This window comes from Rhinolophus ferrumequinum, chromosome 18 (assembly GCF_004115265.2).
Source record: "Rhinolophus ferrumequinum isolate MPI-CBG mRhiFer1 chromosome 18, mRhiFer1_v1.p, whole genome shotgun sequence".
Classification (NCBI taxonomy): Eukaryota; Metazoa; Chordata; class Mammalia; order Chiroptera; family Rhinolophidae; genus Rhinolophus; species Rhinolophus ferrumequinum.
This window is the reverse complement of record NC_046301.1, coordinates 59640500-59665505: the sequence shown is the minus strand read 5'-3', so window position 1 is coordinate 59665505 and position 25006 is coordinate 59640500. Positions and strand designations below refer to the sequence as shown.

The 25006-nt window shown below is 50.9% G+C and overlaps 1 protein-coding gene across 4 annotated transcripts in view; it reads right to left on the bottom strand.

The window, feature by feature from the left end:
• The window catches only part of ZFR2 (zinc finger RNA binding protein 2), a 38056-nt gene extending 16522 nt beyond the window's left edge, over nucleotides 1–21534 (bottom strand). For 3 of the 4 annotated variants that reach the window (XM_033134161.1, XM_033134163.1, XM_033134162.1), the window contains exons 1-7: nucleotides 21458–21534; nucleotides 8229–8466; nucleotides 7443–7557; nucleotides 6609–6863; nucleotides 6217–6488; nucleotides 2590–2772; nucleotides 1115–1343 (exon numbers count right to left, since the gene is read on the bottom strand). In XM_033134161.1, coding sequence (XP_032990052.1) covers nucleotides 1115–1343; nucleotides 2590–2772; nucleotides 6217–6488; nucleotides 6609–6863; nucleotides 7443–7557; nucleotides 8229–8466; nucleotides 21458–21510 — 1345 coding nt within the window. In that variant the 5' untranslated portion in view covers nucleotides 21511–21534. The remainder of the gene's footprint in view (nucleotides 1–1114; nucleotides 1344–2589; nucleotides 2773–6216; nucleotides 6489–6608; nucleotides 6864–7442; nucleotides 7558–8228; nucleotides 8467–21457) is intronic. The other variant, XM_033134164.1, reaches the window with a different exon arrangement.
• Between the last annotated feature and the right edge of the window lie 3472 nt (nucleotides 21535–25006).

The window sequence follows — 25006 nt, the reverse complement described above, 5'->3', positions numbered from 1 at the left end:
GCACTGGTGTGAGGGGCTTAGCACAGTGCAGCCCCTCGCACCCCCACAAGACCCCTCTCATGCCAGCTTGGGTCACAGCTGAGAGAACGAGGCCCACACAGTGCTGGGTGCCAGTCTGAATCTGCCCATAGCGTGGCCCTGGCTGAGGAACCCCCCCACGGCAGCCCCTGCAGCCCTTAGTTAATTGATGGTAAGACATCAAGTGGAAGCAGGGTCCTAGGCAAGCCAGCCCCACAGGACAAATCCACTGAGCCTCGGGAGGGAGCATTTCTTTGTTATCCAGAGCGCTTTGGGATTTTATTTTCAATGTCATGTGATTATTCAAAAAACAGTGCTGCTGAGTCTAAAAATAAGCCCCTCCCCGTCCCACACAAAGCATGGAAGTGAAGAGCAGAGAGGGCCGGAGACCTGAGTCTAAATCCTGCCTTCACTGCTTATGGGGTGGCTGGGTTAGGAACTTTCCCTCCCCTCATCTCAGTTTTTCCATCTGCAAATTGGGACTAATGACAAAATCTAGAGTTGTGGAGGGCACACGAGGCAATGCATGTGGAGCGGTTGTGGATTGAGTGCCAGGCATCTAATCCTGGTTATGCACCATGAGGCAGCCATTACTTCCCTGGGGTCTCTGCCAGGTACGCCCCACCCCGGAAGGAAGGCAGGACCGGAGGTGAGGCTCTGAGGAGCCCGCCTTAGTCTCCAGTGCCCGCGTAACGGTCAGAGCCCAGTGTGTCCACCGTGAGCATCAGGCTGTGAAGGGACTGTTCCCAGTGCCTGGGAGGTAGCAGCCCAGGTTGGAGCTGCAGGGTAGTGCCAGCACCTGGGCAGTCCCCAGGCTCCATGGGAAGAAATGATGCTGCCATCCCATTGGTTCTGCCAAGGCTTCTGGGAAACAGTCTCACATCAAAGGTTCAGAGGGTGTGGACCAGAGCACGTCCTGCCTGGCAGAAACACGGGAGGAAGGCACGCCCCCCCCAGCCCCATTCATAGCTTAGTCCCTCCCCAGATGTGATGGCTTGGACACGCACACAAGTTAACTGGGCAAGCACTTCTCTGAATCTCAGGCTCGTTGAGTCAGGGCATGGGTGGGAAGGCTGTGAACTGTAGAGACACGTACTCACACATGCGGCCTTCCAGGCCCCCGGTCTCTTGGCCAGCTCTGGCCTGCTTGGGGTGCACACACTGCGGCCAGTGCAGGCACCAGGCTTGGCTGAGGCCACAGGGGGGCTCTCTGTGGTGAGGGGGGCCAGCTTGCTGGTGCAGGTGGTCTGGGATGAGCTGGATTTCCTGGGTGCCGGTTCTATGGTGGGTATGGGTTTCCCCAATCTGGTGTGCAGCTTATAGACCTGGAACAGATGTCCCTGTTAAGGCCATCTGCTGGCCTGATCCACCTTCCTCAAGAGGAAGGAAGAGCAGCACGGTAGGCATGGCAGGGCTGGCAACCTGTGGAAGTGAGGGAGGGTGGTCCCATCCTAGGCCCAGGGACCCCGCCTACTCCCCAGCTCCGGTTACATGCCTTCTGCTCTCGCGAGCATCCCTTCCCCCGGAAGGACCTTTCTGAACCATCTCCTGCTTCTAGGCCCCCACCAGTCATGCACATGTGGGGCCTATAATACTCGCCACCCGGTGCTGGCTGACACCGACTTCCTTCCTCCGAGTTTGGGCTGAAAGGCAGAGCCATTCTCTGCTTCCCAAGCACCAACCTGGTGCCCACCCCTGATGGGTACCCAGTGTGTGTGGATGGAGGAGTGGATAGGGGCCACCTGCTAAGAGGTATGCGTGTACACATCCATGGACACACATCTACGTTCCGTGGGAACACGTGTACACTCCCATGGACACATCTATGTTCTGTGGAAACACGTGTACGTCCTTGGATGCACATCTATGTTCTGTGGGAACACATGTACACATCCATGGACACACGTCTACGTTCTGTGGGAACATGTGTACATGTCTGTGGACACGTCTACGTTCTGTGGGAAGACGTGTACACGTCCATGGACACACATCTACATTCTGTGGGAACACGTGTACACATCCTTGGATATACATCTACGTTCTGTGGGAACACGTGTACATGTCTGTGTACATGTCTACGTCCTGTGGGAACACGTATACACATCTGTGGACACGTCTACGTCCTGTGGGAAGACGTGTACACGTCCATGGATGCACAAGCACCCAGGAATCAGTCACACCACATCCTTGATATCCTTAACATTAAAACTATTTTAATTTTATTTGTTTTTAAAAAGCAACACCCCAAATGGAATATACTGTTTGATCTCATCAATATTCAAACTCTCATTCGTGTAAGCATGTGAACATGCCTAATGCTGAGAACCGTTTCTTAGCGCCTGGATACGAGCCCTGCGCTGCTTTATGCCTTTGTCTAGGAGCTGGTAGGACTTTTATAACTGGGAGACGGTGTCTGGCCTCTGAGGAAGGAAGGCACATGCACCCTACGGGGAAAGCTCCCTCTTATCAGTGGCTACCCTTTCTGATGTCACTGGAGCCCTCTGGGGCCCGAGTGTAGAGGCCGGGGCTGCTCCCAGGGAAGCCCTGCCTGGGCCCGTGGGGGGCTCCTACCTTCTGGTGCTTGGCCCCCTGGAGGTGGGCGGTGTAGGCCTCTGCCCCGGTGCAGGATACGGCACACAGGTCACAGTGCAGCTTCGCCTGCACCCCACATGGGCTGCCGTTGGGCTGCACGCCCGTCTTCTGCGCCGCCTCTTTCTTTTTGTGCTTCTGCCCTCCCAGGTGCTCACGGTAGGTCTGCGGACAGTGAGCAACAATGAGAGCAGCCTGAGGGGGTACGTGCCCACTGGGCACCGCACTGTCCCCCGCAGTTCACTGGCAGGACGTGTGTGAACGCAAGGGGCAAATACAGGCCTGCGGTCCCCACCCCTCCATTCGCTGGCCTTTGAGAGGCTCGGGCACCACTTTATTAGGCCTGGTCCACAGACGCAGGTGCTTGGCCTGAAAGACATCAGCTTTCTTTCTTTTTCTTTTCCTTCTTTTTTTGTTTTCCTAAAAAAAATCAATGAGTTTTGAATATGTATGTGCTTCAAGTGGGAAAACTTGAAAATTTCACAATCCTTACTTCCCTGTTTGAGAGGCTGGTTAAATAGGGTATGTGTGGATATGTGTGTGTGTGTGTGTGTGTGTGTGTGTGAGAGAGAGAGAGAGAGAGAGAGAGAGAGAGAGAGAGGTATTTATTACATTATTTTGAAAGAGTAATACTCTGTTATGTGCATATATGTTAGGTACAGCCAAACTGGATGTTTCCATTTAGCAAGGAAGGCAGGATTTCTGAAACTCAGGCCTTAACCAGTAGGTTGGAAGACAGGATAAATTGAAGCTTTATGAAATGTGTGTTTTTGTTGCTTCTGTTATTTGTCTTGGGTTATCTGTCTCATTGGTTAGTGATTTTAAAAATTTTGTGCTTGGGGGCGGCTGGATGGCTCAGTTGGTTAAAGCGCAAGCTCTTAACAACAGGGTTGCTGGTTCAATTCCCGCATGAGCCAGTGAGAGACAATGGCTTGAGCTCGGAGCTGAGCCACTGGTGGGGGCCAGTTGGCTCAGTGGTTAGAGCGCAGTGCTCACAACACCAACGTCACCAGTTCGATTCTCACACAGGCCAGTGAGCTGCGCCCTCTAGAGCTAAGATTGTGAACAACAGCTCTCCCTGGAGCTGGGCTGCAGTGAGCAGCTGGCGGGTGCTGCCGTGGGCGACCGTGTGCCGCCATGAGTGGCCGGTGGCCAGTGTGAGTGGCCAGCAGCCAGTGAGAGCTGCCGTGAGCTGCTGTGAGCGGCCGACCAACTAGCAGTGACCGACTGCCTCAGCCAGGGGAGCGCAAGGCTCATAACACCAGCATGAGCCAGAGAGCTGTGTCCTACACAACTAGGCTGAGAAACAACGGCTTGAACCGGAGTGGGGGGTAGGCAGAAGAAGGGGGAAAAAAAACACAACAACTTGACATCCTGGAAAAACACAGTTCCCCAATATTCCCCAATTTAAAAAAAAAATTTGTGCTTAAAAGTTTATTTTGCTTAATTATGAAATAGATGTGCATGTTTACATTTATGTAAAATATTTGCTGTGTAAAGTGTTTTTTTTTGTTGTTTGTTTATTCTCTTAAAAGATCACTGTATTTAAGGAAAAATGAAAGTCAGCAATAAAAATAAAAAAAAAATAAATCAATGAGTTTCTTAAGCCTGCATCCTTAAAGGATCACACACTTAGTTTTGGAGGCTGCTGTGAAAGAAAATGTTGGATTTTCAGATTCTGACCTCAGAAACCAAGCAAGGACACACTATGCTTTCTTGTGAGAACACCGCTGATACACCGAGCGGCTCCACACGAGAGGGGTTACTGTGGGGCACAGGCCTACGCGTCCTGCGCCAACAGGGCCCGCACAGCTGACTGTTATCTGACAAATGACCAGCTCTTGTGTGGTTCCAGACTCCTCTCTGGAATCCTAAAGACAAGGCAAGCTACAGCAAACACACATAAAGCAGGCCCGCGAAACCAGTGTACTCTGACCATGCCAAGAGTTAAATTTGTGGAATAAAAATACCTCTAGGAATTTTTACACAAGGGACAATACACAAGGGACTAACAACACCAGCTGGTTCTGGGGGCGGATTGGAGGCAGGGGCAGGGCTGGAGGGCTAGTCGCTGGGATGTGGGCACCTTATGAACGTTTTACTTAAGCAACGGAGTAATTAGAGGCAGTTCTCGCCTGCTGCTTTGCACATGCGGTCGTAGTAACCACACAGCTTCGACTAACCTCAAAACATCTGATTTCTGTCTTCATCCCTAAAACTATTCTGAGTTCCTCAGGCTACTGACCCTCTGTGAGCCCCAGGCTTTCGCCTGCCACATGGAGATGGTAACCATGCAGTTAGAGGCGTGAAATAACCTACAGAAATGCTTCGCAGAGCGTTCAGAGTAAGAGCAAATGTTGCAGTTTTTGTCATCCTCGCACCTGGCTCCCAGGGTAAATACACGGCATTAAAGTGCGTATTGAGAGAACCAGGGAGGAGTGTTAGAAAGAGGCCGCCTGGCGCTCCTGCGTCGTCAAGGGCTCCCGCTGCAGCTCGAGGCCGCCCTCCTGCTCGTGGCCCCCGTCCTGTCAGCTGTGCTGGCCTTAATTTGGAGAGCTGCTTAGATGGACACCCAGAGAAAATACAGAGCGTTGCCAGCCGGGCCACAGGACGGCCGCGCTGACACAAATCCCTTCCAGACACAGACGGAGGGGACCCTGTGATGCTGTTTCAACATTCACAGGATGTGAGACAGCGCCGGGGGTGAGGTGGCCGGGCGGGGGGTGGGTAGAAAAGGGCAGCAAGATAGACCCTGTGGTGCTGGAAACATTCAGGATCTTGGTGGTGGTAGCGGACTCACAAGCCTGCCAGATGATAAGTTCACACAGAACACAACACACACGCACGCACACGTGTGTACAAATGAGCACACTAAAGCTGGGGACATCTGAATAAGGACACACCGTGTCGATGTCAATACCCTGGTTACAATTTGCAAAATGTTAGCCTTGGGGGAAGCTGGGGGAAGGGTACACGGGACCTCTCTGTGTTGTTACCACATGTGAACCGACAACTATCTCGTTAAAAACGCCAACTTAAAAAGTGCTATTAACATTAGCAAAACTGGAAATAAGAGGAATTGACGTTTCTGAGGCACATTGAGTACGTGCCAGTTGCTACGCTGAGTGGTGACACACGGCAAACACTGTCCACGGGAGGCTCAGAGAGGCTGTGACACCTGCTTGGGTGATAGCGTGGGGGCGGGCTGCAAGCCCACACTCCGTCCACTCAGACAACATGCAGACACGCTCACTCGTGCACCCGGGCCTGCAAAGGCACATCACAACTAGCCACGTGTGCCCGGGCCCTCGCTGCTGGAGGAGGGGCACTGACTGCCTCTCCTATGCCTACTCAAAAGATGCTCTTCACCCTGGGTTCAAGGCCACACTTCTGCAGCTAACAGTCAGCACTGCGCCGATCTCGTTCCTTCCTCTCAAACCCCAGCAGGTCACTCGTAAGGCAGTTCTGACGCACACCTGACATCGCAAGTTTAGTTAATAGGCCTCCTTCGGGCAGGCAATGAGCTGAACCTCTCTAGTTGGCCACAGGGGACACGGGGCTCTACCGGCCAGTGGGGGGCCTGCCCAGCATAGGGCACAGGGCACTGACCTGGGAACCAGCACAGCTGATCTTGCAGATGTCGCAGTAGTGAAGTGGGGGCTGCCTGGGCCCGCCCTTGGGTTTGGTGGGAACTGGTGGCTTCCTGGAGAAGCTGCCAGCAGTACTGGCACTGGGGCTGCTCCCTGAGCCATCCCACGGGGATGAGTCCACAGGCTTTGGGAGCGGCGGGGGCGGGGGCGGCATCTGTGGGGGGAGCAGCGGAGGGTAGTGAGGACCAGCTCCTGAGTACACCGACGCGTCATAGCTCAGGTACGTTGGTCCTAAGAAGCAGAGAGAATAAGACAGGGAGATGGGTTGGTTTTGAGGGCAATGTTTATTTCGGCTGCAGACAGCATAACAGGATTTGCCCACGTGCCTGCTCAGGGAAACCGCCGGCTTACCTGTGTCCAAGGTGGAGGCGGAGCTGTAGGAAGATGAGGAGGGGGTGTAGGAAGGCAGCGTGGACAGGGAGGCCACAGGCTGGATGCTGGTCGCTGGGACATAGGTGTAACTGGAGAATGGGGCGCTGGCTGGCTGCACCGCCCCCGTAGAGGGTGCCGGTTGTGAAGACTGCCCTTGGCTATAGCCAACGCTGGGCTGACAGTAAGCTCCTTTCGTCCCTGGAAAGCAATCAGAGCCACACTTCACCACCATCCCTGGGGAGTGGAGAGCGAGAGCCACGCTGCCTGTGACCACAACCAGCGTCCCCGGATGCCGGAAACAACTTGGGCCCCCACTTGTGGAGAGGCCCCAGGTTCGACTGGCCATGGGCCCCCTGGATGTCCACGCCTCGGCTGGAGGCCGGAGCCCCGGGCCGCTGGTCCAGAGCTCTGATCCCAGCTGGTGACCTATGCCCACCACTCCTTTCTAGGCTCTTCTTCCTCCTCTGCCATGCGTGTAAAGGGGTGTATATATGTATCCAATGTGTTCCTTCCTTACCTCTTTCATTTCTAAGACCCAAGTCCTCAGCAGAACGTACCCCCTGCCACGCGGGGAAAGCTGCCTCGGAAAACACCATCAGCTCCATTTTCGTTCTCTCTGTGTCTGTCTATGTGCGTCTGTCCGTCTCTCTCACACAGGCACACCACCTAGCTGAGATGTCAGCCTGATCCGAGAAGACAGCCCTGCCAGTCACATTACTCCCAGATCTCCAGGACTCTGGAATGTTTAGATGTGCCTTTCACCTAGTGACTGCCATGCCCTTGCACCCTCCCTCTGACTCTGCAGAGACCTACCTGGCTGGCAGAGTGTGGCCATGGCAGGGAGCTGAGGTTGGCCCACAGCAGGCGCGGGATACTGTTTGTTCTCATAGGTACTGGCAGCTGTCGAGGGTCTGGGGCCATAACTGTCCTGCGAGAGGGTTTGCGCAGGAGAGACACAGAGAGCAGGAGGGAGGGTGAGGTGCGTCCAGGGTGCTCTCAAGGGTCTGGCTTCTGTGCCGAGGGCAGTGGGGAGCGTGGCTGGATTTCAGATCACAGAGGGATTCAGGCTGTTGGGTGGATCAGGGACTACCTGGAGCCCAGGACAAAAGCACTGAGGCCAGGAGGTGGCCCTGGGAGGGGCCGGGGGATGGGAGGATGGGTTTGGAGGGAGGAGTAGAAAGCCTTGGGGAAGCAATGGTGAGTGAGGGAGGGAGGGGGCGGAGCCAACTGGTGGAGCTTGGCAAACCCGGTGGCCTGTGGTGCCATTTACTGACCCATCCGGGGGCAACCTGTGGGTAGCAGAAGCTGGGGGAAGACCACATGCAGCGTGGGGTGCCTTGGCGATTCCAAGAGGAAACACAGTGGACAGATATGTGGCCCAGAGCTCCAAGGTGGGGAAGTAGCATCACCCATACCAAAAGGGCCTATAAGGACAAGCCTGTCCCCAGTCACCAATAGGGGCAGGGACGAGAGCACGAGGAGGGTGGGGATGTGTCCTGGCCTGTCTGGTAGTACAGGCTGCCCATCACATTCTTCCACTCAACACCATCCATGTTTTCAAGGAGGGAAAGGTGCTGGCAGAGAAAGGCCGGCGGATACCTGGTAGGAGGGAGCAGTGGGAGGCGTGGGGACGGGCTCCGGGGGTCCACTGCCATAATCAAAGTCCTGGATGGAGTGGGGCTGGTACTCGCCATACCCTGCTGGGCCGCTGGGCCTGGGTGGCTGGGTGGCCGTGGGGGGAAACGGCGGGGTCACGGTGGGGGCCATTCCAGGAGTAGTTTGTGCGGCGAAGCTGGCTCCAGCAGCAGGGAGGGGAAAAGCCATGGGAAGCTGGACGCTAGAACCACAACAAACACAAAAGCCCGGCTGCATTAGATGGAGCTCTAGGTAGAACCTGAGACAAGCACGTCAATCCCAGCAGACACCGCGGTCAGCTGCGTCAGCCGTCTATTCATACAGTACTTCCTGTAACTGCTAACACTTGCTGAGACCTTCCGACGAGCACAGGCACAGTTCTAAGTGCTCTTCATGAATGAACGCAATCTCCCAACAACGCTGTGAAGTAGGGACCATCCTTGTTCCCGTTTTATGGAAGAGGAAACTGAGGCACAGTGAGTGGCAAAGTCAGGCCTGAACCCATTCGAAGACTTCTTACCTCACCCACATGGGTGGCAGTCCTTTTCTTGACACCAAGATTCCACAAAGAAAGTTGGACTTTTAACGGCATTTTTAAACCGGAGAACAAGTGGACCCACCCGATTATTAAAATACGGAAAATTAGTTACCACTAAACTAAAAACTCTTTACTAACGAGAACCAGCTTCTACTGATGGCTCGCTCTGTGGAAAGCACAGCTCTGAGGCCTCCGTCTACATCCCCTCATTCATGCCTTACCCCCGTAGACAAGATGCCAGCACCATCCGTCCATCTACCCATCCATCTGTCCGCTGAGGATCAGTGACACACGTCTGGTGCTTGGGGTCTTTCTGACCCCAGTGCCCCAACGCTCTGCTAAATATCAGCCACCCGCAGATAGTCCTCGAATTTAAAAGCCTACCTGTCGGGAAGGTATCATCAAAGATTTTAGCCCAATACCAATAAGGATCATATAAGAAAGTTCTGGAACATTTGCCTCTCGGATAAGAGGAGCCTACTGTTAAAATATTTAGACACAGGGTATTGCAGATTTTCATTTGTCCTCTTGCCCTGAGCCTCCCAAACTTAAAGGCTGATTATTTACTCGCTTGAATGTATCACAAGTGATTCATCTGGTGCCTGTTGGTAAACATTTATATATTAGTTATCTACTGCTGAGTTAAAAATGATCCCCAATGATGTGGCTTTAACCAATAATGACCATTTATCATCTTCACAGTTTCTGTGGGTCAGACATTCAGGAGCGGCGTGGCTGGGCTCTGGCTCAGGGCCTTTCTGAGGCTGCAATCAAACTGTCGGCTGGGCTGCACATCCAAAGGCTCGACTGGGGTGGTGGGATCTGCTTTCAGGACGTTCCCTCACTTGGTTGGCAAGTTGGTGCTGGCTGTTGGCGGGAGGCCCCACTTCCTCCCCAAGTGGGCTTTTCCCAGCTCTGCTTGAGTGTTCTTACAACATGATGACAGGGGAAGAGGGGAAGGTGTGTGTGTGTGTGGTGTGTGATAGAGAAGAGAGACAGAGAGAGCGCGCGCTCACACCAGGTGGAAGCTGTCCTTGTTATAGCCCAGCCTCATACGTCACACGGCATAACGCCGGCCACGTTCCGTTAGTTAGAAGTGAATTGCTCAATCTAACCCACACTTGCGGGGAGAGGATTAGGCCCCACTTTTTGTAGGGAGGAGTATCAAGAAATTTGTGGACTTACGTTAAAGCATCACGTTATTTTCAATTTTCTTCTGTCAAACTGCAGCTGCCACGTATGTTCTATGTAAGTTCTCCATGCGCCTTCCTGTGCCAGCTGCCTCTCGTGGCTTCCTGTCTAGCCTAGGTCCCACACTACCCACTCCAAATCGGGTAATGGGGCCAGGCTGGCTGGCTTTCATCCATCAAGATTTACCCTGAGCTTGGGGCACCCTCTCCTGAACCACATGGGAGAAGCGTGGACCCAACCCAAACAGGCAAGGAAAACAGAAGGGATGGCTATTGGGAGGATGACAGGCCATGCCGTTGCAGCCACCTGGAAGGCTCGACAAGCGGGTCTGATGTGCCCAAGTTGCAAAGGCAAGGTCACTCAGCCCAAGTGTAAGCGCAGACCTGGAGCTCTCTGGACTGAGACCTGCTGCTGCTGCTGTCAGAGGCTGCCAGCACCGCAGTGACGCTGAGCAGCTCTGTGGGGGCCCCTCTCTGCCCTGGCTGCCTTGCATGCTGATGGCCTCCACCTCCAGCAGGGTCTCCTGCCACTGGTCCTGAGGCCCATGGTACCAACTGTGGGCACAGAGGCGAGTGTCCCTCGGGGCGGAAGGGTGTCTCACCCTTCACCTGATGAGAGCCTGGAGGAAGTACAGATAACCTCGCGGCTTTCTCCACCTGCTCCTGAGGCGACTGAGGTCAAAAGCTTCGTCTCCACCTGGTGGGGGCCCCACCCACGGCAACCAGTGGAGGCCAATGGTTGTTGACCTTGTTCCACGTCAGGAGGGATGCACGTTGCCGATTTAGTCCAGTGCAGGGTTTCTTGGTGCAGGCACTGCTGACACTGGGCTGGATCACTCTCTGGGTGGCGATGTCCTGGGCACTGCGGGGTGTCGGGCAGCATCCTTGGCCCCATCTACACGATGCCAGGAGCACCCCCATTCGTGACAACCACAGATGTCCCCACTGTCCATTTGAGAACGGCTGGCCTAGGACAACCTCAGGCCCAGAGCACCAGCTGGGCAGCGGCATAGGCGGGTCTATGCCTGGTCCAGACCCTAATCCAGAAGATCACCAGGATATTGTGGGGTGCCTCTGACAGAACATTTGCAAGTGTACATTTAAAAGGACACGCTGTCTATGACCCTGAATGGTGGTGTTATGTGCACTGACGTTTGAAGAACCCCTGAGCAGACTAAAAGGGAGGGACCAAAGGAGCCTATATGCAGACGGCTGGGCCTCCAAGCACGATGCCTCGATGCCTCGGAGTAATTCAGAGGCTGCAGTGAACGGTCTCGGGTGCTCTGCATGCCTGCAGGGCGGCTCCCCTGGGTGTTGTGAGGAAATGTCACAGCTGTAAGCAGACTGGTTGGCTGTGAGGGTACAAGCTCAAGGTTAACATCGGCAGTTCCACGTGGGACAGTGAAACAGCCCCTCCCGCACCTGCAGGAGGGGAGAGCCTCTCCTGTGCAAACAGCTGAGATGTGGGGAGAGGGGTGGGGGGACCACAGCAGGGCAACTGAAGGAAGGATGGACGCGCTGACCACCCAGCAGGTAACAGGAGGAGCCACGCGACCCAGGCTAGCAGGGTGACTGGAATTTCAGAGGGTAAGGGCTCGGACTAGGCCGAGAGAAGGGCCTGGCACAGACGCAGGAACGGGAGACAGGCACGAGGCTGGCAGAAAAACTGCCGTGTGCTGAGGGACACAGAACATGGGGGTGCCAGGAGGCTGGACAGGGGGCTCGGGGCTCTCGGATGTTAGGCAGAATCCGGCTTTTATCTAGCAAGCAACAGGGAGTCGCCAAGGTGTCTCCTGCACGATCTGACCTGTTTCAGGATGCTAAGGTGCTGCTATGGGCTTAGTCGTATCTTCCCTCCTCCCAAATCATGCGGAAGCCCTAATCCCCAATGTCACTGTGTTTGAAGACAGGGCCATTAAAGAGGTAATTACAGTCAAACGAGGTGATACGCGAGGGCCCTAGTCCTGTGAGAGGGGTGCCCGTATTACAGACACCAAGGACTGCACACAGAGACCATGTGAGGACGCAGGGAGAAGGCACCCACCTGCAGGCCAAGGAGAGAGGCCTCAAGCAAACCAACGCCTCCAGAACCTTCATCCTGGACTGCCAGCATCCAGAACTAGGAGAAGTAAAATTGTTTAAGCCGTCCAGTCTCTGGTATTGTTTTACGGTGGCCCAAACTGACCAGTACCGTTGGTGATGGCTACAGAGGGGAGAATCAGGGGAAAGGACTGCTGGAAGATGTGAGACGTGCAGGGGTCTCAACCAAAGCGGTGGAAATGGAATAAGGATGCCTGATACATCCGGTCACCTGTGAAGTTTGGCTAAAGCTGGCTCCTGGCAATCTGGGGCTTTACAAACACCTGAAACAGGGCTTTGCAGAGCAGTCAGGTGCAGTGAATGTTTGATGACAATGATCAAAGTGCTAGTCGTGACCCAAAGGGGAACACTCGACCTATCTTACTCTAATTGCTCATGACCCCACAAAGCCACCTACATACAACTGTGTGTGGCTGGGAAGATAAAGTGTCACCTCACTGTTACTTAGCTCAGCAAGCTGAGGAAGTGGAGCATGGAGTATTCCTCAAATTTGGGGAGTGTATGTCCTGTGGGTCTCCTCCTCAGCATGGAGGAGCCCAGGTGGAATGGATAAAGGGAGAAATTGTTCTGAAACAGGGCTTGGCAAAGTACGGCCACATACTTTGTCTTCTCTCATGTGTCCTCATGTGGCAAAGGACAAGGCAGCTCTGTTATAAGCGGACGACTCCCTTTCATGAGGGCGCCACCCTCATAACCGAATCCCCCCCAGGTTCCACCTCCTGATACCATCACACTGGGATTATACTTCAACACACGAATTTTGTGGGGACACAAACCTTCGACATATGGTAGCGTCACTTCCACAGCAGTCGATCTGCTGAGGTGAGGCAGAGGGAGCCCAGATTCAAGGCCCAGAAAATCAATGCCATTTTTAGATGGGAAGACCTACAACGTCTCCGCAGTAAGGGGTGGACATAATGAATAAAGGACAGAGACATTTTGGGAACCAGTCTACCACATCCGGATTTTAGGAGTGGAGCTGGCCACAAAAATGGCTCATGGAAAAGACTTTCCACAGGCATAGCCCCCATGGTTGTCAAAACCTAGGTAATCTAGACCAGGGGTTCTCACCCGAGGTGGTTCTGCCCCCCAAGGGGACACTGGGAGGTGTCTGGGGACATCTGTGGTTGTCACAATGGGGGATGTTCCTGGCATGGAGTGGGTGGGGTCAGGGATGCTTTTCAACACCCGCCAGTGCCTAGGGCAGATGCCCACAGAGAGTGTCAGCGGTGCTGCCGGACCAGGACGGGTTTGGAGTCCCTGGGGCTGGGGATCTGGCTTCTGGGGGCTAAAGCAGCTGAGTGGGCAGCAGAAAGACTTGCTCCCGCCCAGGCTCCCTGCCCGAGGTCTGAAGGAAGAGTACCTCACACAAGTCATATCGCCTTCTCTCAACTTCTCCTCGCCTTTTCTGAGTCCTTTCAAGAATCAGATGAAAGCTGTGACTTCCTGCCCTGATTCCCACAGAGAGTTTTGCCTGTAACCTTGGGCTTCACAGGGCCCCTGCTGGAATGGGGACATCAAAAAGCAATCACTGAGGTTAAGTGGCAAATTTTATGTGGCCTGGCCTGGCGTGGTGAGGCCTAGGCCCTTCTCTCGGGAAATGTAATAAATTCTTCCAATGGCACTGACTTCTCCATGTCATCACGTAGGCGCTCCCACAGGTTAAAATCCCAGGGCCCACATGACACACTCCCTAAGAGCAAGAAGGTGGAGAAAAGCAGTGGAGGAAGTCAGGGTTCTGCATGAGAACTGGGTTCGAGTTCTCAGGGGTTTCAAGCTTAGTAACTGGGTAGAGAGCCACGGCCCATCTGGCTTCCAATCCTGGCTCTGCTCACTGTGAGGCCTTGGGTGAGTCACTTATTCTTTCCTTGCCTCAGTTTACTCACCTGTAAAATGCGAACACCTACCTCTTGGGATGGCATGACAAACAAGAACTGACGTGCTGCTGTGCCTCGCACACGGCAGGAGCTCACAATGCCACCCAGATCTTCTGACTTTCTAGCGATGCTAGAAATTAAGATTTTTGTCAAGTCTCCCAATTTTGAAATGCTGGTGACTAATTCAAATAAAGTGAGCAAAACACCCTCCGCATAGGCCAAAGAAAGCTGATGTGAGAATCAAACATGGTCTTCAGGCTGCCTATTTTCAACCTGTGACCAAGACCGAGCAGCGGGGAGTGGTGGTCGAGGAAGAGAAATCGAGTCACAGGTTTACTCTTGGTACAGCCTCCCCCTAAGCAGTGAGCTCTTCACCTACTTGTCACTCTTCTTCCTGACACTCCCTCAGGTGGTGTAAACTAAGCAAGACTGAGATCAAATCGCAGCGCTGAGCAGTTACAAATCTCAACACCACAGATCACCTATCCTGCCGCGCCGAGAGAAAAGCTCTGCTCCAGCATCCTGACCTGGGTTTTCCAGGAGCCTCTGAGACACACAGGGTTGGGGTAGCATCCAGAGCTTAGATGGTGCATTGTAAAGTGCAATACTCACTGCTAATACAGTCACTAAAGACATCCATCAGGGAGGATGTTTTCAAATCCATTTTATTGGCAATAAGATCACATTTAATTACTTTATGTTACACACATACATACACACCCAATGATGATTTCATTTGACACTTTGGTTCACAAAAGTATTATATTCAAAATATTTACATATTATACATTCAAACCCATAACAATTCTGATTTTTTTTTAAAGCGGAATTTTATTTTCTTAACCACGAAAGCCCATGTGCATTCTCCACCATGAAATACCAATTTCAGATATAGATGTCCGGAAAACATCCCAACGTACTGGAAAGGTGTTCGATGACACAAATCGTTGGGCTCTTGAGAAGATGACAGGATTTGTGTCCCCTTCCCCATATGCAACCTTCTTTAAAATGTAGGCAGGAGTCTCTGGCTCCAAATCAGGGCTGCTCAGCTCCCAGAGACAGTCACTCGGCTTGGCATTCCTGAGGCAGGGATTCCAGCCTGGTGACAGGGGTGTCCCGAGCCTCGAGGGTGAGCCAGATTCTGCTTGGCAGGGGAACTCCTGGAATTCTCTTCCATCCTTCTGATCAGGAATATGGTACCCACACAGAGGGCCGCTACATGGTTCGCCCCGCCTGTCAGGGGCTTAAGAAGTCTGTCTTGGTGACATTGTGCTGGTTAAGCTAAAGAGAAAGCATTATGTACAAGTACTCCTAGAAGCACTGAAAGAATTCCAACCACGAACACTACAGCCGTGCCTTTTTAATGCTGTGAAACACTGGTGAGAGGCCAATGTTTTGGGAACAGTGAGGGGTAATCTATGGTTCCAGCCCTCTCCTGCTGCTTTAAGGGGCAGAAAAACCGCCACAGCCACGTCTACACGGGTCTAACATGTGCCTCTCTGGTGTCAACAAGGGGAAGCAGGGCTGGACAGCCAATCTGAGGTTCTCATGAGCAAATACAACAGACATCGAACCACCAACCATGGATTCAACCAATGACATTCAGTATGTTTTAAAGAGCCACTGCCTTTTTAAAACATTCATTCCAAGGGTCTTAGATGTTATAGCTTATTCTGCTCCCAGAGAGCAAACCTCATCAAGGAGTTATCCTCAGTCACTGGAATTGACTTTCCAAAATACAATAATGCTACAGAATCAAAGTGAAGCAATTCTTGAGTTTTAGTCAACAGTGACAAGTAAGTGACTTGGATTGCTAATTTAAAAAGGCAAATGGTGGGCCGGCTCGGTGGCTCAGGCGGTGGAGCTCCGTGCTCCTAATGCGGAAGGCTGCTGGGTTCGATTCCCACATTGGCCAGTGGACTCTCAACCACAATCTTGCCGGTTCGATTCTTCAACTCCCGCAAAGGATGGTGGGCTCCGTCCCCTGCAACTAAGATTGAACACAGCATCTCCCGGAGGGCTCAGTTGTTTGGAGCGCATCCTCTCAACCACAAGGTTGCCGGTTTGACTCCCGCAAGGGATGGTGGGCTGCGCCCCCTGCAACTAGTAACGGCAACTGGACCTAGAGCTGAGCTGCGCCCTCCACAATTAAGACTGAAAGGACACCTTGACTTGGAAAAAGTCCTGGAAGTACACACTGTTCCCCAATAAAGTCCTGTTCCCCTTCCCCAATAAAATCTTAAATAAATAATAAAAAGGCAAATGGACAGTGATGTGCCACACATGTAACTTACCTTTAGGGGGGAAAAAATCTGCCAAAGTAAAATATCTACCAAAAAAGATATCTCATTGCCCAAAATATTTACAAATGAACTTTCCAGCTAAAAGAAATTGGCAACCTTAAAATTATCATATAACACAAGTATAAGAGAAAAGAACAGACAGAGAATTTCAGTTTCAGTTTGTGGCAGATACCTTGGTACAAGGGACAGAAAAAGGGAACAATTACCAACGAATTAAACGTTGGGTGGTGTCCATATCTTTTCCTACCAAGATTCTAAAGAATATGAGTAAACAGCACACATCACATTTAAGGCATGACAGACATAGAAAACGACATGCAAAAAAAAGGAAGGAAGGAAGGAAGGAAGGAAGGAAGGAAGGAAGGAAGGAGAGAGAGAGAGAGAGAGAGAGAGAGAAAGAGAGAGAGAGAGAAAGAAAGAAAGAAAGAAAGAAAGAAAGAAAGAAAGAAAGAAAGAAAGAAAGAAAAAGAAAGAAAGAAGAGGAAAGAAAGAAAGAAAAAGAAACAAGCAAAAACTCTCTGTGATTTGTCAAAGCCTCCTAATTTTGTTCGGAATTGGACAGCATTACTTGGCTTTGATGAATAAGCTGTCTGAACAACTTAGAGCTGTGATGAAAACAAAAATTGCTACTGACACAATAAACGCCCCCCAGAATCGTCTTAATTGACTAAAACCAGTCGAAATGGAGGGCTCCTCCAACTAGTTCAGAATGTACTGTACCTTTTTATTATGAACTGCAGCTATAATATCTTCTACAGTATCATGTTTAAACTTTTAAAAATATAAAGCAGATGTCATAAAGTGGAGGCAGGTATCATTTGTCCCACATAGCCTGAATTTGGTGCTGGTATTTAAAACTTGCATGATTTCACATAGAAGGGGACTGCAGGTTCTCTGGGGAAATGGGAAGAAGACTCCCCACGCTGGGTTTGGTTGACAAACTCCCCACGCTGGGTTTGGTTGACAAACTCCCCAAGCTGGGTTTGGTTGACAACCGGTGGTGTGTGTGTGTGTGTGTGTGTGTGTGTGTGTGTGTATGGAGGGGTACAAGCTCTGTCTTTGTTCCCCCCACCCCATACACTCTCTAGACTCGATTCATTTATGTACATGTCTGACCCTTACAGGGCTGTCTGCAATCCCTGATCTGAAGTTACAGAAACTTTCAATTACTAATATAAAAGGAGAATGAATACAGGTTTACAAATGATGCCTGCACATTTTCCTTATTTTTCCAGGACTACCAGTTATTCATCCAGATCAATGTCTTTGTCCCCTTACCTCTATAACCACACAAAACGACACCAATTACACTCATGTCAAAAAATAGTTTTTAAAAAGTCATTTGAAAATGCTTTTAAATTTGATGTATTGTTCTGATAATTCTCAATATACACAAATTAGATCCAGACAAAAGACAAATGTAATAAAAATATTAAAAATTCAGAAACAGAATATGTTTAGGGGGGAAAAAACCTCTACTAGAATTTACTTATGCTCCATTGTTGATGAGTTGATTTTTGGTTCTAAAACAGAAAAAATGAAAATTCAAAATCCACACTTCAAAAATTTGAAACGTACCAAATGTATTTGTAATAGGATCTAAGACATCATGGTTCTGTCATCTGAAAGTTTTTCCTTAAAATACACTTAAGCCAACATTTTATTGGCAGTCCAGAGCTGCCACTCAAAATTACCTCCCAAGGAATTCCTTCCATCAATCCCTAACATGTATGTTAGTCTTACTGAGATGGACCTTTAAAAAAGACAACAGCAACTACATTCTAACAGGAAGACTCGTGTGACTTGCTATTCGAAGGTCAACTTCCTGTCAGTTCCACCGGGGAATAAATGGGTGCTGCGTAGGTGCTCACTTATCAGGACTGCTTCAAACTCAGCTAGAGGTTCCCACAGGCCCCACCTTCCTGGGTGTCTAAAGCAACGCTGCTTTCAGGTGAGGTGGTAGGAGTCCACGTAGCGGTGTGCACCCTGGTCGGCAAAGCTGGACCACTAGATTCTCCCGGGCAGCCTGTGCTCCTTGCACCTAAGCTTAGGGGACAGATGGGCCTTGGCAGGTAAGGTTCGCTCTGGAAGGGTCTGAAGACATGTGAGTGGGCAGGCAGTGGAGGCTGGCCTGGGTGCGGCCATACATGACAGAGCGGGGAGCTCCTAACCAGGGGTGTTAACAGGCAATCTTCTGTCTGCCGGCACTTCCCATGGTCAGTTTGGGCTCTAGCGCCTTCCCCAAGGTACCCGTTGCCTCTGGGAGAGATTTTTGATTTGTGGATTATGATATAAGGAATATTACTATCAAAGGTAGCCGGTTAGTTCAGTTAATTAGAGCGTGGTGCTAATAACACCAAGGCTGCTGGTTCAATCCCAGCATAGGCCACTGTGAGCTGCACCTGCCTTATTAAAAAAAAAAAAAAAAAATTCCAGTAAAAAAAAGGAATATTCCTATCCAGTGCCACAGTGGTCAGTTTTAAAAGCCAAGAAAATCTACTCAAAATTCCTCTAAGAAACAAACTCTTGTCTTTGCTTTGGCAATTCATGAAACAGTCTTTGTAAATACTGTTGTTCAAATGCCACCATGAAGTTGGTACTCAGAAAACCTGTTATCTAATCAGCTTTTCCATGGCACATCATATGAGAAATGTGTACTTTAAAAGCATGTGAAGGTTTTAAGCAAAAGCCATTTCCCCCAGAAGAGAAAGAATATCTGGTTAACTTAAAATCATTCTGATAATGCAAACTATCTTGTTTAAATATTTTGTGAGACTGAAATTTATTTTGGTGTGATTCATTTTAGTTTTAGTTAAAACTTCTCTTTTCTCAAAGAATAACACGTGCACTCAGGGACAATTCTTAAGCCAGACAGTTCTGACGCTGGGTTCATGGTGGTTTCACATCCTTGGTGACATGTGTGTATGGTGTAGCACCTACGTCATCAGAAAACAGACAATAGCTGTGCTAAAACATGTAAGCACAGTAAGTCAAATAAATGACAAAAACAGCTACTGGCAATTATAGGCATACCTTGTTTTACTGTGCTTCACTTTACTGTGCTTCAGATATCACATTTTACAAATTGAAGGCTTGTGATCACCCTGCAGCAAGCAAGTCTCAGTGCCATTTTGGCATTTTTTTTTAGCAACAAAGTATTTTTTAATTAAGGCATGTACATTTTGTAGACACAATGCTGCTGTATACGTAATAGGTTACAGCAGAGTGTAAATAACTTTTTTATGCACTGGGAAACCAAAAATTTCATGTGACTCGCTTTATTGTGCTATTTGCTTTATTGTGGCAGTGTGGAACCAAACCCACAATATCTCCAAAGTATGCCTGTCTATCTATTTTAACAGTGTAAACACTCAATTTCTCCTCTGGAAGGTAATCTTAATACAAAGCATAACATTAAAGTGATTTTCCAGTTCTGACTGAAGAATGCGTTGGAGAAAGAGAAAGAAAAGAGAAAAGCTAGCAAGCAGAGAGAAGAGTGGAGCGTTTCTAGAAACACACGGTCTCAACAGACTACAAGACTAGCAGAGTCCTGCTTCTTTAATCAGTGGCAATCAATACTACCAAGGAGGATGGGATAAAATAAAACCTAACACTCTGTTCCAGGAAACAGCAGGCTATGCATTCCTTCCCTGATAGAAAATCCATTACCAGCCAAACATTACACCTTAGAGACCATACCGAGTGCAGAAAACATAAGGAACGCTCCCAATGGCTACAATCCTTGTTTCCTTCCAAGCCCTGGTTCCCCGTGTCCCATAGGAAAGAGCATGGCAGTATCACAACAACCAGGTTGAGGGGATGGCACTCACTTTCCACTGGCCTCATCTATTTGCAACACACGAACAACATGTGCAGCAAAGGCCCCTAGTGCAGCAGACACTTGTCTCTCAAGTTGTGAAAGGGGCGGCTGGCACCTGTGGTTGGCTCCTCAGACTCTGTGAGAAAACAGGCCCAAGAGGTTCTGCCAGGCTACCAGGTAGAAACTGACACAAGGGTGATAAATGAAAATGATGGGGGAGGGGGGCACGTCCCCTCAGGGATGCCAGCCCTGCAGCCCTGCCTGGGACTTGATCTTGAAAGCTGAAGGAGAGCAGAGATGCTCCAAGAACTGGTGTGGGAGGGAGAGGGGGGAAGACCGGGCAGGAGGCCTGGGGGGAGTGTCTGTACAGTCGAAATACAAAAATACCCCACGTATCTCCCCATAGAACCATCCTTCCCCTGGCTGCTTCCTATCCCTGCCGCCACTCCCCCCCACACACACACACCAATCTCTTCTCTAGGCTCCTTTGTCTCCCTCTCGCCCAAACGCCTGGATTCTGACCCTTTTCTAGATCTTACATATCCAAACTCCTACTCCACTGAGTTTCAAGACCCCAGGTCCCTCCACCCCTCCTAACCGTCCCGGCTGTACCCTTCCTAACTGTTCTGCCTCCTCTGGAAGCCCCAGGTGCCCACCTTCCTATTGGGTCTCAGGACTTCCCCCATGTCAAGTCAGCTACCCCCTCCCCAAGTCTCTGCTCAGCCCCCCAAACAAGCCTCAACCCTCCTCCCCAAGTCTCTGCATCTCCCTCTGGTACCCTCCCAGGTCTGGGTTTTCTCACACCCTACACCCCCACCTTCAGGGGTCAGCACCTCCAAACCCCACATCCCCCTGCCTGGCCAGGTACCCTCCCAGGTAGGTCCTAACTCCCAATCGGGGGCCAGGTCAACACCCCCACTCCCCTCCCTACCACGCCAAGGTATCTGCCAGGCCAGGTAACCTGCCGGGTCTCCTCCGCCCCCTCCCCATTCTCTCCAGGGGTCGTGCGTTCCCGCCCTCCGCCCTCTGCTCCTCCCCGCCCCGCCCGGCCAGGCACCTCCTCGGGTGGCGGCGCCCTCCTCAAGACGGCCCCCTCCCCCGTCAGATGTCGGCGGCCCCCGCAGCTACGGATCCCCCACGCAGCACGGCTCAGAGTCCATCCCCGCAGCAGGCCCAGGGCCCCCTCCCACGTCAGGAACCCCTCCCCTTCACAGACACAACGCGGGGGTGCGGCCGCCCTGGCTCCGCGGCCACCTTAACCAAAACGGGACCCCTAGCACGTGTCCCACCCAATTCTGCCCAAGACGCGGACCCGCGGGTACTCGCGGCGCGACTGCCCCGGGGCGGGCAGCGCGGGGCCGTTACCTGTACCGCGGGCCAGCACCCTGCGCAAAGCCGTAGTAGCTCCCCGCCGCCATCTTAGCGTCTCCGCAGAGCGCGAGTCGACCCCAGGCGCGAAGGGGCGGGGCCCCGGCGCTGACGTCACCGGGCCTCGTGCCGCTCGCGCCCGGCCACGCGCCCCCGGCCCCGCCCCCCGCGCGGCTCCCTCCTTTCTTCCTGCTTCGCGACTAAGGCGTTGATTCTGCCTCGAGCCTCGCCTCCGCCACAAGCCCCGCCTCTTACCCGTAGCCCCGTCTGTTATTTAACTACCCAAATGTGGGGGGTGGTCTGTGCCCAAGTCCCGCCCCTTCTCCGAGCCCCGCTTTCCCTTTAACCACTCAGCTTTGCGGAAGCCTCACATCACGGACTGCGGACCCCGTACCCCAAGCCCTGGATGCGAACCTAGAAGTGTGTTTTACTTTACGTCCCACTTGAGTGGGTTTAAGAGCCCCACCGACCGCTTCTGGCTGAGTGGATGTGGCCCTTTTGATACAGCTAAGCCCTGGTTGTCCCTTCAGCAACATCCTGGATGCCAGCCTTTTTGGGGGGCCTTCTAAGAGCCCATTCAGCACCTCAAATTCGGTGGCTCTAAATTAGTGGTTGTCAACTGGAGTGATTTGCCCCCAGGGGACACTGGGCAGTGTCTGGAGACATCTATGGTTGTCATGACTGGGGGTGCTCCTGGCATGGTGCTCCTGGCATGGAGGGGGTGGGTGCCAGGGATGCTGTTTAAACACCCCACAGTGTCCAGAGCGGTCCCCTACAACGGAGATTGATCCAGCGTCAAATGTCATTAGTACTGAGGTGGAGAAACCCTACTCTACGTAATTCATCTTGAGAAAGATAGCTTGACCCATCTATACAGGCCAGGCCATCTGGGGGGATGCAGCAGTGAGCAAACCTGGCATTATACCAGTCCTCGGGAACTTAGAATCAGGGAAGCAGATAATAACCAAACTATTAATTACAAGCATGGTACTTTTTTTTGGTTAATAACAGCGTTATCGAGATATAATTCACATACCATACAATTCACCCATTTAAGGTATGCAATTCAGTGGTTTTTAGTTCCTTCACAGAGTTGTGCAGCCATAACCACTAACTCCAGAACACTCTCACCATCCCAGCGAGAAATCCTGTCCGCCTTACCAGTCACTCCCCGACCACCCCCACCCCAACCCCTGGCAACCACTAGTTTGCTTTCTGTTTCAATGGATTTGCCTGTTCTACAGATTTCGTGTCGTGGAATAGTACTCAGCAATAAAAAGCAATAAACTCTTGATACATACAACCACTTGGATGAAGTTCTAGAGAATTATGCTGAGTGGGAAAAGCCAATGCCAAAGACTACATACTCTTACATAAAATTCTTGAAAGGTCAAAACTATAAAAATGGAGAACATATTTGTGGTTTCCTGGGGTTAAGGACACGGGGACTGGGGAATGAGAAGTGGAAGAGGCTAAAAAATGGTAACATGAGGGATCCTGGAGTGATGCAAATGTTTTGAATCTTGACTGTATCAAAAGCAATAGTGGTATTGTACTATAATTTTGTGAGATGTCACAATTGGGTAACACGGGGGAAAGCGTAAATGGGATGTCTATTATTTCTTACAACCTCATGTGATTCTAAAATTATTTCAAACTTTAAAAATTAATTTAAAAAAGTCCCAAAAAAGTACATTTACTGACTGGTGGAGTGGTGTTATTTTTGCCCTTTAATTTAAACAGTCAGAGGGCTAGTTAATTCTTGGACAGAAACCATGCGAGCCCAGGCTGCCAAGGAAAGCCGTATGGGTGATTTAGTGGATGGCATGCTTCCATTTATGTCTTTATGACCATGTGTGGCCTTGAGGAACGATCGACTGGGTCTGGGGAACACAGTTCTCCCACCATGCACTGGCTACAGTCCAGCATGGTAATTACACAGAGCCTCCCAACAGTTCTCTGCAGCTCTAAATAATGAAGGCTGCATGCATTATACAAATGCAGGTCTGTTTTAATGGGATTTTTTTTCCAGATTACATAACATATTTTTTCCTGTTACTGACTATAAGCATTGCGCTAACTGCTTTACATGCACAGTCCTATCTAGTCCTCACAGTAGCCCTCGGAAGTAGATACTGTCAGTTCTCATTGTTAGCAGCAGTTCTGCTCTATAAAGTTGCTGCAAACACGGAACAGTGAACACTGAGCCCCTGCTCATGGGGAAATACAGGGTTAGGTTCCTGTGAGCAACATTGTCATCCACTGAGCAATACATACCCTTATTTTATGTGTGTGTTTTGCTGAAAGACACCTTGTTTAAAATGCATGGTCAATTCCTCAACCTTGAACTCACAGCACTACAACTCATGCTGGAATGAAGCTTATCTAATGTGCGTATCTTCTTCGTAAGGCGTGTCCCAGCCTTCTTGTGCTTAGAAACACTAGATAGCACTTCGGTGCCATGCGTGGGAGCCATGATAAACAGCCAAATAACCAACAACAAGCACACAAATGCAAAAGCATGGCACTAAATAGACCCCGAAAAAGAAAGGTGTTTACAGCCTGTGCTGGAATAAGAAGACAGAGCATCACTTTGCCCCAGCGCAGGTGGCAACATGCGCTCAAATGTTTCACAGCTCTGCGCTGCCTGCAAACGACCCTGAGGCACCGCAAGTATTGATTTGGGGGTTACAAATGTTACAAATAAATTTCAGCCGGTAGGCAAATTCACAAATATGGAAACAAGAAATGAGGGTTGAATGTGCTTTTATTAATCCCCTTTGCAAATCAGGAAAATGAGATTTGAGGAGGTTTAACAATTTCCATGTCTTAAACTACTGAGAACTGACTGTTTCAGGCATTCTTCTAGGGCAAGTTTCTCAGCCCCAGCCCCACTGATACTTGGGGCCAGATAATTCTCCATCGTGGGGACTGTCCTGTGCACTGTACGGTGTTGAGCAGCATCTCGGATCTCTGGCCACTCGATGTCAATGTCATTCGCATGCCCGAGTCGTGGTAACATACAATGCCTCCACATATCACCAATTGTCCCCTGGGGTGAGGGCGTCAGAATTGCTTTCCGGTGAGAACCACTGGTCTAGGGATTAGAGAGTCAGCAATAAGCGTGCATTATGAGGGACAGGAGAAATGGGCTGGGGAGTTATTGTTTATCGGGGACAGTTTCAGTCTGGACAGATGAAAAAGTTCTGGAGATGATGGAGGTGATGGTTGCACCTTGTGAATGTAATTAATGCCGCTGAACCTCACACTTAAAATTATCAGAATGGTAAATTTTATGTCATGCATATTTTAACCCCAATTAAAAATACACCAAAGTCCTCCCCCCAAAAAAACAAAACATAAAACAAACCACACACCAGAAAAGCGCCAAGCTTGGGTCACGCGCTTGGCTCCCGGCGATGGCTGCAGCACCACGGACAGCTCCCAGTGCACTCTCATAGATAAGGGGATGCTGATTTTCAAACGGCCCTCTGTCCACGGTGCCTTTTCTCTCCCTTCTCCATCCATTCTACTCATGAGGGAAGC